The sequence below is a fragment of the Fonsecaea monophora genome, assembly GCF_001642475.1.
Source record: "Fonsecaea monophora strain CBS 269.37 chromosome Unknown Scaff58, whole genome shotgun sequence".
In the NCBI taxonomy this organism is placed as follows: Eukaryota; Fungi; Ascomycota; class Eurotiomycetes; order Chaetothyriales; family Herpotrichiellaceae; genus Fonsecaea; species Fonsecaea monophora.
In genome coordinates this window covers 184,705-196,076 of record NW_019173989.1, presented here as the reverse complement: position 1 = coordinate 196,076, position 11,372 = coordinate 184,705, and the positions used below count along the sequence as shown (strand labels likewise).

Below are 11,372 nucleotides of genomic sequence, written 5' to 3'. Positions count from 1 at the left end.
CCCCTTGCAGCACGATCTCCCCCCCCCCCCCCCCCCCAACTGGGCAGCCCAAGGCAGACTTGGCAGGCTGCCACAACGAAAAGCTCGCGTTGCTCGCGCTTGGGTGGGCTGACAAGGACCAAAACATTGCACAAGGTCCTGCCTCGTCGTCGAAAGTTGTCGGTCGTTGTCAACAGTCCAAGGGCACTCTGTCGTCTAAATCGGCAAGGGCGGTGCTTCCGGAGGACATGGTCGGCAGGCTAAATACAAGCATGGACAGGGAGTTAGTTGGCGACTCTGGTCGAGACATGTTTCCGCAAAAATAATGATCTCGTGCGTCAGCGATGAGAGATCCCACTGGCTGAATTTGTTTGTCGGCACCCGTGTTCTGGAGTCTGTGGGAGGTTTCAATGACGTTCACGAGGGAGCAGCAAACACACCTGACGAAGTGGTTGGATGCTTGCTCGCCTTGCGCTCCTGCAAGCTTGGAAAGATTGATTTCGGGAAAAAATGTCAGAGCTCGACAAGACTAGCGAAACCCGCGAGAATGCACTGCGAAATAACGGGGTCGTGGATGGAGGGCGTTACGACGGGAGTGTTTCGAATGCTCTTTGAGAGCACGTGGTTTAGCATGGAAGATGGACGATTGAATTCGGTTGATGATCACACACTGCCAACTTGCTATGTATAACCCCCTCTACGACGGGAGGACAATGTGTCCCATCCGACAATTGTACAGCGCCTCCGAGGCGCGCTGCCTGAGCTTCTTGGGATCCAGTAACGAGGCTGTGCACATACATGCGTGCAGGCTCAATGTCAGTCCGCCGCACCGGCTCGCAGCCGCTCTCAGCGCACAATATGCGGCTCGGCTGTGCGTCGTGGGGCTGTCCAACCCCGGATCCAGAGAGAGAAGAAGGGAAAACCCATCACTCAAGTGACCGCGAGCTGGGTGCAGCAGGTTCCCGTTCCCTGCATGACCAGGGCCCATTCGTTTGATCTTCCCCGAACTCCGACACACACGAGACGCCGAACGCTTTGCCGGACGAAAGGTCACCGTATCCTACAGTCCACCCGCACGGGTGGAGAATGCCGCACGTTGCATTGAGAAGTTCCATAAGGGCAGATATGGACAGACATGTACAGCAACCCATGTATGGCGGACATGTACAAGAGTGTATTGATGGACATGTATAATAATCTGTATCGGACATGTACAAGACAAGCTATCGTGGACAATCCATGGTATTGGCTATGCACACAAGCTGACACCTTGACAGGAGACGAAGGAAAGAGACAAGAATGACAGTGGTGGACCGTGGTGGATCCTGGACGAGTGCATCAAGGATGCGGCCTCCCATTTTCGAAACCGACGACGGGAACGAACGATTGCCGAGAAAAGTCGCCTCCTGGGAATCCGGGCCCATCTTGGGGAACACCTTGAGGGAACGCTGTCGAAGTCTCGCTGTTCCAGAATCCTGCTGGTGTGAGGTTAGGATCAACAAAGTTGGACAAGGGTTGATTGGACAAGAAGTAAGAGGGTGTTGTGGCCGCGAACTGCTGGAAATATCGCTGTTGAAGGTCGTATTGCTGCTGATGGGCGATTGCCTGCGCATGCGCGCCGATCAGCTGAGACGTCCCGATCTGCTGGGGTGTTCCAAGAAGAGCGGCATCCTGTGATGGGCTGGTGGTGGCAATGGTGACTGGGGTTGATGGCGCTGGTGCTGCGGTGCCGTGGTAATTATTCCAGACTTTGATATTCTCCTGAATCGGTCCAAACCAGCAGTGATTCCAGTTCGATATGGGCTGTGCGACATCAACAGGAGGATGGGCTTGATACGCGCTCGTGGTGGGTGGACACGGCGGCAAAGGCGGCGCAGTGGTTGTTGGGTAAGTCGGCACGGTTGTATTTGCGTCAGCGCCGGGTTCATCGACAGGCTGCCGTTCAGAGAATCCATCGACAGGTACCTGTTCAGAGATCCCGCTGTCAGGAATGTCTTCGGTTGTCGCCACGACGGAGTCGCCGTCGCCATCATTGTTGGGGGGTTGTGCTAATGATTCCAACACCGCCGCCTGAATCTTGCACACGACAGCGTTCACCGCCTGCTCACGAGTATGCTCCAGTGCGTCGTCGATCAAGCGATATGATTCCAACAGCTTGATGAGGGGCACGAGTTGAAGAGCGCCATAGTCACCGGGGTGGTCGAAAATATCTTTGAGGAAGGGGTCGTCGTAGTTCGCGGGCCACTCCACAACAGGCAAGGAGAAGTGGTGTGAGGAGGGACTCTTGGGCACCGACGTGTGTACAATCGAAATCATCACATCCCCCAACGCGCCCAACTTTTCTTTCCAAGCCTGCGAGCGGCGAAGTTTGCCAAGGTAGTTGCACGGCGATTTGCGTGCCTGGCAAGCTTGACATGGCCTTTGTCCATCGCACTTTGACTTTCTCCGCCGACACGCTTTGCACGCGATGCTTGTTCTCCCGGACCGATCCCCGTTGCTGCAGTCCAAGTTGCGCGTCCTGCAAAATCCACAAAGTTTTCTTCCGTCACACCTCACTATGTTCCGTCTACACTCATTGCATCTCCTCCGGGGCCTTTTATATATCTCGGGCTCGGGCGGTACGTCATACGGCTGGCTCTGGAAATCGAAATATCGCATTTCACCTTGAGTTCAGTCACAATCAGCTGGTTAGATGATGGTACGGTCTTCTGCGGCAAGGTTCACAGGCCAACATGACTCACCTGGAGGTTCAATTTGTCCTGCAAATTGATGATTCACTGGTGCGAACAATGGCCCGGCATAGTGGTCATCGCCATAATTAAACATGGGCACGCTTCAAGTGACAAGAAGAACACAATGGATAAGCGAGCAGCAGTTTGTTATGGAAGAGACAATCGGAAAGTGAGAGAGACAAAAACACAATGGGTGGGAAACCAGCTTTGGGAGTGGCTGGGATGAGCACGGGAAGACGCTGGTAATTAATCATACGTAAGCGAATTTACGCCTAACTTGGACGCCTGACCCCTCCTGTGCAGAACCTTTTGTCCCACACCTGACAACATTTGCTTTTTCCCACGTCTGACCCCTGGGCTAGCCCCACCTGGCACAGGCTAGTTCTGTGATTGACAGACGACGCACACCGCCTTTTTTTTTTTTTTTTTTCTTCAAACCAGGCCTGCTAAGAAGCCCCTGTGCGCTTTCCTCCGGTTTGCCGTTGTCGACAACGAGCCGACCCGCACAACCCGTGCCTGTATCGCATCATGCAATAAAACTCGAGCGCTCAATTACGCATCCATCATGTAAATACAAGGACGAAGAGAAAAACGGCATTAAAAATTACAAGAATTCAGACAAAAAAGGACAAAAGAAAATTGCATGCTAGGAACGACGTAAAATCCTTCACAAACCACTGAATACATGTACTGCGCTCCTGTACATCGTAGATGACGCAGAGGGTTAACCTGTAACCAATTTGGACTCTGCCGATGCTGCGAATTGCGGGTGGCTCCCGGCTACCGCGTCCCTCCTTACTGTGTACGCGTCTGACACTTGGTCGTATGGAGCACTCCAACCTCCAACGGGCCTGTTCCTTGTCATCGAGTGCTGCAATGAAATGGCTCGGCCGTATCCAGACTGTATATAACAAGACAGAGCTGCGAGATAGCCTTGGGGATTCGTCAGGGCGAGTTTCTGGAGGTGAGGCAGGTAGTCGCGAGGCACAGTAATCCCGGACATGACGTAGGCTTGTAACAAAGCGAAGGCTGATGATTCAATGCCGGAAGCTAGGCCTGAGTTGACGAAACCTCCACAGGCGCGACACTGAGGATGTTGTTCCGTCGGCAATGACTCTGGGGTCCCAGGACTGTACGGCGCTGTGCTGGAGCTAATCGGGGCGGTAACACTCGGTCCAGGGTTGTAACCGTAGGCCGATTTCTGTTCATCGTAGGGAGCCTCTCTGGCGTCCGTGACGACGTAGCTGCCTTGTCCTGCTGCGACGTCCAAAGGAGGAGGAGCTGGATGCGTGTTCACCGGGTATGGCACTGAGGATGGATCGCGGGCGTACGGTTCTCTGTTGAAGCTTGTCGCCAGGGTGCCGTTTGCGTCAGGGCCGCACTCGTAGACACGCCTCTGGTCATGGTATTGAGAATAGTTGGGGCCGACCACGTTGGTATAGTTGGCTGGTACGGTAATGAGGGTGTTAGTGGGTGGCATCCAGCCAGGGGCTGAGTTTCCTGATACCTCGACTGGTGTCGTTCCCTTATCGATCTTAACGCCGTTGGAGTTCGTGGTCGGGGAACCCACGGACTCGTCCGCCTCCATCGCCCAGAAGTTCAAAGTCATCGCTTGGAAGTCATCTGCCGACTTGAGGTGCTTCCTGTGCTTTCTCGAAGTCCTGACATGACCAAAGGTGCACACTAACTTCAGCCTTATGCAATTGCTGCAATTCTTTGTCTTATCACACTTCGTCTTTCTTCTCCTGCACGCATCGCACGCATAGCCCTGACCAGGAAGAACCTGAGGTCTTTTCATGAGCTCGAGTTGTTCTCCGGGACCTGACGTCGTGGTGTCATTGAAGCCTGACATCTGGGGGGGGTGACAATTGCGCTTTTGGCCTGATCGTTGGCCTGGGATACCTCTCGATGAATTTTCTTGTCGATACACTCAATGACTATTCTCTGTCGATCGGGCTGCTACGCCGTGTCTTGATTGATCGTTAGCATAGCTTCAAAGTCATCTGAGGTAAAAGCCGTGACTTTCCTAGAGCAGTGCTGCAATGAGCCCCGTGTCCAAGTGATCGAGTGATTGATAGGAGTCAAACACGGCAAGGGAAAATCAGCACACAGCGTCCAAGCGCAGGATGTTGCCCTAACCCTATCGGGAAGGTCAGCCGAATAATTTCCCTTGCGTTACACAACAATTCCGCAGGTGTGCTAGATAGATTTCCTTACCTAACAAATCAAGTTGTTCCACTTACGTCAGGGACCATGGTCTCAGGACCCTGATGGAGTTCAAGCCTAGGTGCGTCGTGATCCAAGGCCAACACATGACGATGTCCCGTATGCCGAGAAAAAAGGCAACCTTCGTTTTTGGTGGGAGACGAAAAAGACACCGACTTCCCTTTTGAGGACCTCAGCTTCCGTATTAGGAATTATTACCAAAGAGAGAGTCCAGACGCACCACGCCTCGCTAATCACATATTCAGATTCCGGAACCATCATGCCTCATCCGTGATCAACTGAAGATTGCGCTATTGCACACGCCTCGGGAACGTCGTCGGTCCCATCGAAACGGTCGGACCCAGCGCAGTCGCCCCTAATGTCGCGTGCAAGGAGACCTACCCTTCAGCCGCCGTGAGAGAGAGCGACTAGCTTAGCAACGTCCTCACAAGGGCTCAGAGGGAGAAGAGTCCGACGGGTGCGACAAGAGCGGTCATCTTTGCACATGAGCGCACGGGGTGTATTCACACAGTGACCGAGAAGATGAAGGTCGGGGCCGAGCAGGGGCAGGACATAGTTACCTAGTGAGTAACAGCCCGACCAACACACAAGGCGTCGCTCAGCCGCAGCTGGCGCAGCTGACGTCCGATGGGATGCCAAGACACGGGTTCGGTGATCCACCTTTGTACATGGACAGCCCTGGAAAAGCGGTGAGCGCACTTGCATAAGGGACGGCTGGAATTTGACGACTAGCTTGTGGGTCAGCTAGAACACTGCGTGACTTGACAGGCGTAGCACCCAGACAGGTGCAGTTTAGGTGGACCCATGCGCAGACCCGTTCCACCAAAAATAACACACAGCGAAAACACGCTAATGCGCGTACCAGTCGTGGATGCCTAACCCACGCGCCTTACTTATCCCTGGATGACGTGCAACCGCCCACTCACAGCATGCACCCATTCATGCGAGAGCCACTTTGGACGCCTTTTTTCAGGAATCGGGATGGACTCCTTTTTTTTTTTACGGGCAGGACTTCCCGCCATAAGAAGTTGGACCTTGCACCTACAAAGTAGACAAATCCGATGCTCCCTTCGCCTACCTACCACCTCTACGCTTCACCAGTGTACCATAAGCTTCGGGAAATCAACACCTACTTTGCTCATACCTCCGACGCCGCCACTATTTTTCTACGCTAGAGGCGTCCCTCCTCCTCCAATACCTCCACCGCCGTTGAGTCGTACACGGTATCTTGACTCCCACCGCCGCCCTAACTCTCACCTCCCCTAGTCCAGCCATGTCGATGAAAGCGTTAAAGCCCGAAGAGATCATTGCCGGTATCAACAGGCAAGTCGAGTTCCTCACAGATAGCCTTGAAGTCGAAAAGAAAGAGAAAGAAGGGCTTCAGGAAAAGGTTGCCGGGCTGCAGAGCGAGCTCAATGCCGCCCGACGCGAGCACGAGACGCTTCAGCAACGCATCGATGAGGGCAAGAGCAGCGCGGCGACCATCGATCAACAGAACGGGACACTCCGACAAGAGCTCGTCGAGGGACGATGGGACACCGATGCCGTCCATCGGCACAACGAGGGCCTCCAGATGGAGATTAGCATGCTGCAAGACCAAGTGATGGACCTGCAGGCGCAGTCCTACAACGCCTTCGTCCAGGCGGAGCACGCGTGGGAGGAGGTGGTCGGCCGCGATCGATACATCCACGGCATGCACGGACACATCGCCTTTATCGAGAGCCATTCGGCCGAGGGCAGGGCCGCGTCCCACGCCGCATTCCAGAACATGGAGGGCTTCTTCCAAACCCAACTCAACTCAGCGAGCTCAGAGTCACGCGAGCTTCGGGACAATTTGGCCAATCTCCAGCGCTTCGTCGACGAGAGGACGAAGGATGACGAGTCGAAGCAGGACGCGCTCACCAAGCAGCTCGCCACGGCCCGGGCCAACGTGAGCGTCGCCGAGCACCGCCAAAAGACCCTCGAGTACAAACTCCTCAAGAGCGGCAAGGAGATCAAAGCCATCAAGCAGACGTCGGCCAGCCTGGTCGAGGCCCGCGACTCGCTCAACAAACAGCTGTTGAACGACTTGGACAAGAACAAAAAGGCCCGCGCCAGCGCCAGCGCGAAGCATAGAAAGACTCAGGCCAAGGCCAAGCAGGTGGCCAAGGAGACGGCTCAAGCGACCGCCGCCGCCGAGGAGCTGATGCGCAAGGAGATCGCGCGCCTCGGGAACAAGATCAAAGAACAGGAGGCGATGGTGCTGGCAGAGCAGATGCACCATGACAAACTCGAGAGTGACATCAGCGCCGAACAGAAACGCCAGAAGGACTTCCAGGTGGCCCTGGCGGCGGCTGAGCGCGACGCCGCCCACCACAAGGAGCTCACCGAGAGCCTGCAGCGCCGGATCAAGTCGATGAAGACCCGCGGCAGCGGTCTCTCGCAGGCCATTCGCGACCAGGAGGTCACCATCCAGAGGCTGCACGACCGTGCGAAGGAGCTGGAGGCCGAAGCGGTCAAGGAGCGCCGCCTCGCAGCCCTGCGCCAGGACGAGCTGGATGCTCAGAGGGCTATCAACGACCAACAGGCCAAGGACAACGCCGCGCTGCGGGGCTACAGTCTCGCCAATACGCACGCCATGATCGAGGAGCTCGGGCGCGATAAGTACTCCGTCTTCGTCCGCATCCTCGAGGAAGTCTTCGGTCGCGTAGCCAATCTCGACAGCGCGCCGGCTGCCAACCGCGCCGTTGACGGGGTTCGCGCCTTCCTATCTGGCGCTCGCGAGCGGATCAACGACTACAAGACCCTGGTGTATGACGACATGGATGCCATCAACAACCTGATTAGCGATATCGAGAAGATCACCCCCGCCAGAGCCGCCAATAAGGACGACATCGAGCAGGTGATGCGGCTCTTCGGCGGGGTGAAGGCTCTTGAGCTCGACGTGAGCTCGTTGCTTCTAGGTGCAAAGGCCGAGATCGCCACCCGAGGACCCGGACAGGATAGCAAGAACCGCCGCATGATGGACTTTACGAACCCCGCGGGACTTCTCACTGGTGGTGCTTCCAAGCGCCCATCCATTCCATAGCTGCTCCATGAGCTGGCTCTATATATGGGCAGACAACCTTGTGTTATCATGCTGCCCGTTCTCCTTTATGTTTGTCAATTGGGACTCTTATTTCCGAAGGATAATGTTATTCATCGTCATCTCCTTGTATTTCTTCAAATAATATACTACTTATCTCTCGAAGAAAGGGGTTGCCGATCGGCAGCAGCGGCAGCATGGCCTGATTACGCCCCGTTTGTCCTGAACAAGTTATGTGCACAGGCGTCATTGGCCTGCGCTGCGGGGGAGCCAAGTCCAAGTCTACCGAGGCCAAAATGGCAGAGCAAAAAGCACGACAGAATCCTGCCAGGAAGATGGTAATGGTAACCAAGTGCCAATAAATAACACATCGCATGCTCCAATCTCCAAACCACGATAGATATTATACCATTTACACGAATAGCAATGTGTGATGAACGCCTACATTGTGCCCTCTACGTAATGCCATAAATCGTTGTGCAAAAAATGCCCAGGTCTGCACTCAGCGGATCACCCTTGCCCGACGGCCATTGCCCAAGCTGACTTCCTTGGAAAAGGAAATGTAGAGTCCGTTTCTATTTCTCTTGTTGGCCTGTGTCGAAACCAAGGCTCTGCGCTTCCTGTTTCGAGCCAGCTCCTGAAGGAATCTGGGCATGTAGTCGTCCGGTGCCGCGTTCTCGTGATCGTTGTTGGTCGGCGCATTCGTTCGGGCCACTCTGCGGCTCAAATGTGGTGCTTCAGGTCCTCTGTCTTCAACATTCCTCTCGGTCTCTGCCTCTGAATCGTTGTCGTCACGGGTGTCGGATAATGCCTCAGGTTCTTCGTTTCCGTCCAATATCTCCGTCTCTGCCTCGGAGTCCTCACCCTCGACGTTCTGAATCATGTTTGTCATATTCTTGGTCAACTGCCGTGATGGCGAAAACATTTCTGCCTTGGTCTGTGGGTACGGATTGAAACGCCAGTTCAAGTCGGTAAGTCCGAGGTGTAGCCCAGGCTTCGGACGCGGTTTGGAGAATTCGCTCGTGGGTGCTCGAGGCGGTGGAAGGGTGCTCCAGCGAATCCCAGAGCCGTTCACTCCCGCTGGGTCGTGCCAATCCCAGATGACGCTGAAATCGTAAGATGCCGGCTGAGCTGTCACTTGCTTGACGGCTCGAACCGGAGCCCCGTCGCCAAAAACGGGTGTGCAGGTCGCGGAAGGTAGTGCGTCTTCTCCTGCGAGCCCCTGGCAAGGCGTGACGGGTAGCCGCATCGGGCGAGTGAGTTTGGGCGTCGCCGGCCCGTTGTCCTCCAGAACTCTGTCGTCTGCGAGTGGACCTGGAGCTCCTGGGGTGACGGTTCTATCACTCTCAGACAGCCCGTCGTCGGACTCCACCACCCCATCGCGCCTGAGCGCTTCCTCCTTTCTCATGAGACTCTCTTGTTTCTGTTCCTCTGTAAAGGGCTCTGTTGTCCAAGGTAACGTCGGAGCAATCAAGAAGCTACTGTCGCGTGTTTTGCTTTGGTCCCCTCTCAGCAGGAAATCCAGGCACTTGTCCACGTTCCACCGTGCCTTTGGCCTCTTTTCAAGCATTCCCTTGAGCAGAACCCGGTATTCCTGAGGGCATCTCTTCTCGATGATTGGACCAACTTCTTCGATCATCCATTGTCGTACATCGGAAGACGAGGACGGCGACCAGCTGGATCGCTGGCGGTTGGGGTCGTATTCGGCAAACATACACAAAAGCACGACGCCGGTAGAGAAGATGTCGGCTGGCTTGCTGTAACGCTTGGAATCCAGGACCTCAGGGGCGCAGTGCCAGGGTGACCCACACCTTCCCTCCACCATGTGGTCAGTAGACGCCACCATGCCATGATCAGTGAATTTGACGACCCATCGGCCCAGATCAAGGCCGTCGGCGTGGAACTCTACGAGCTCCAGCATTATATTGGCCGGCTTCATGTCGCGATGTATCGAATCGTGGTCGTGTATGTGCTTTAAGCCGCAAATGATTTGCTTGGCCACGTCCGGCTTGTCGATAGTCAGGGGTAGCCACTCGTCGTCGAGGCAGTAGTCCTGGCGTTGTTCGATGAGCCACGGTCTGTCATCAGCTCCGGGCTTGTAGGCTATGTCGTAGATTGTGTTGATGTGAAACTGGCGAAAACACAATCGCGTCAGTAAGGGACCAGCCCAGAGGGTGCGCATCCGCTCGAGGGTCGCAAGCAGGAAAAATAGGACGAGAGACGGTTATACTCACATGCGGGTGGCTTTGTACAAACTCGGCTTCTTTTTCCAGCATTTCTCTATAGTCCTGCATCGATTGACTATCATCTCCTTTTAGTCTGACCACTTTTGCGACGAGCCTCAGTTGAGGGGGTTTGACTTGGTACTTTCCGGCCTCTTTTTTCAGCATCTCGGCCAGTCGTTTCTGGGTGGCGGTCTGCTTTGGCATGACTAGGTTGGAAACGGGTTGACCGATGATTTTGACAGGGTACACGTCTCTGAAAGAACCGTGTGAAATCAGTTCGCCGTCAATCTGGTATACCGTGCCAGTCAGTCCTGTCCGTGTCTCGTAGCCCGCACGCGACGGGGCCATGGTGGACCCGCCAGCGGATGTAACGCCTGGAAAGTGTGTTTCGTCCAGGCAATTCCCCCGATTATACAAGGCCTTGATGTGTTCGATGAACACCTTCTGTTCGGCCGCATTGCGGGTAGGTGACCACACCCAAAAACTCAGACACTCGGGGTCGTTGTCGTTGAGATATATCTTCGCCGGCTGGTCAAGAATCTCGCTATGACCTAGGCCTCTCCTGAGAGTGTTTGTTCCCCTCTCGATGCGGATGGGGGGTTGGGGGTGGCGCATCTCCGGGGTGATTCTTGGGGTAGGCTTCTTTTCGGGGTTAGGCGCAAAGTCGATGCGAAACATCGAGCTGCTGATACCACTTTTGGCGTTGAGGGGATACACCATGTCGCACGGCCTCTCGCCTTTTTCTCTTGATCTCCTTGTCTCTGCGCCGTGGCGCCAGCCGTTTGACCTTTTGGAAGGCTTTGGAAAGGAATGACACAGTATGGGACCGTCGAGGGAAATAGCGGCATGCATCTGTCCCCGCCATGGTTCCGACTCCTCATCGTCAGTCTCGTCGTCATTATCTTGCGATGTACCCCTGCGAGGCGGGTTCCAGATGTGCTCTTGGTTAAGTTCGATAAATCTTTCTGCTTCCCGGCCCTGAATATGACCAATGAATACCGCAATGTCACCGAGGCCAGTGGGCTCAAGGGGTGTGTTTGCGACAGAGCTTACAGGTTCCTCGCCGCCAGCGGCATTCTCATGATATGCAAACATATTCATTTTCCTCTTCGTCGTCGTCTAAGAGGGACATGTAGGAAAGAGTAC

At 54.9% G+C, this 11,372-nt stretch overlaps 4 protein-coding genes across 4 annotated transcripts; 1 reads left to right on the top strand and 3 right to left on the bottom strand.

Moving 5' to 3' along the window:
• Positions 1-1,317: 1,317 nt before the first annotated feature.
• AYO21_07526 (hypothetical protein) lies at positions 1,318-2,555 on the bottom strand (the record flags this gene model as incomplete). Its single annotated transcript, XM_022657481.1, has 3 exons — positions 1,318-2,331; positions 2,414-2,497; positions 2,550-2,555. 3 exons carry the CDS (start codon positions 2,553-2,555, stop codon positions 1,318-1,320), a joined length of 1,104 nt encoding a protein of 367 aa, XP_022510252.1.
• An 880-nt stretch (positions 2,556-3,435) lies between these two features.
• AYO21_07525 (hypothetical protein) lies at positions 3,436-4,563 on the bottom strand (the record flags this gene model as incomplete). The annotated part of the gene is made up of 2 exons (XM_022657480.1): positions 3,436-4,372; positions 4,472-4,563. The coding sequence occupies 2 exons, from the start codon at positions 4,561-4,563 to the stop codon at positions 3,436-3,438; spliced, it is 1,029 nt and encodes a 342-aa protein (XP_022510251.1).
• Positions 4,564-6,210: 1,647 nt separating this feature from the next.
• AYO21_07524 (hypothetical protein) lies at positions 6,211-8,004 on the top strand (the record flags this gene model as incomplete). The annotated part of the gene is made up of 1 exon (XM_022657479.1): positions 6,211-8,004. One exon carries the CDS (start codon positions 6,211-6,213, stop codon positions 8,002-8,004), a length of 1,794 nt encoding a protein of 597 aa, XP_022510250.1.
• A 499-nt stretch (positions 8,005-8,503) lies between these two features.
• AYO21_07523 (hypothetical protein) lies at positions 8,504-11,327 on the bottom strand (the record flags this gene model as incomplete). The annotated part of the gene is made up of 2 exons (XM_022657478.1): positions 8,504-10,132; positions 10,236-11,327. The coding sequence occupies 2 exons, from the start codon at positions 11,325-11,327 to the stop codon at positions 8,504-8,506; spliced, it is 2,721 nt and encodes a 906-aa protein (XP_022510249.1).
• Positions 11,328-11,372: the final 45 nt, after the last annotated feature.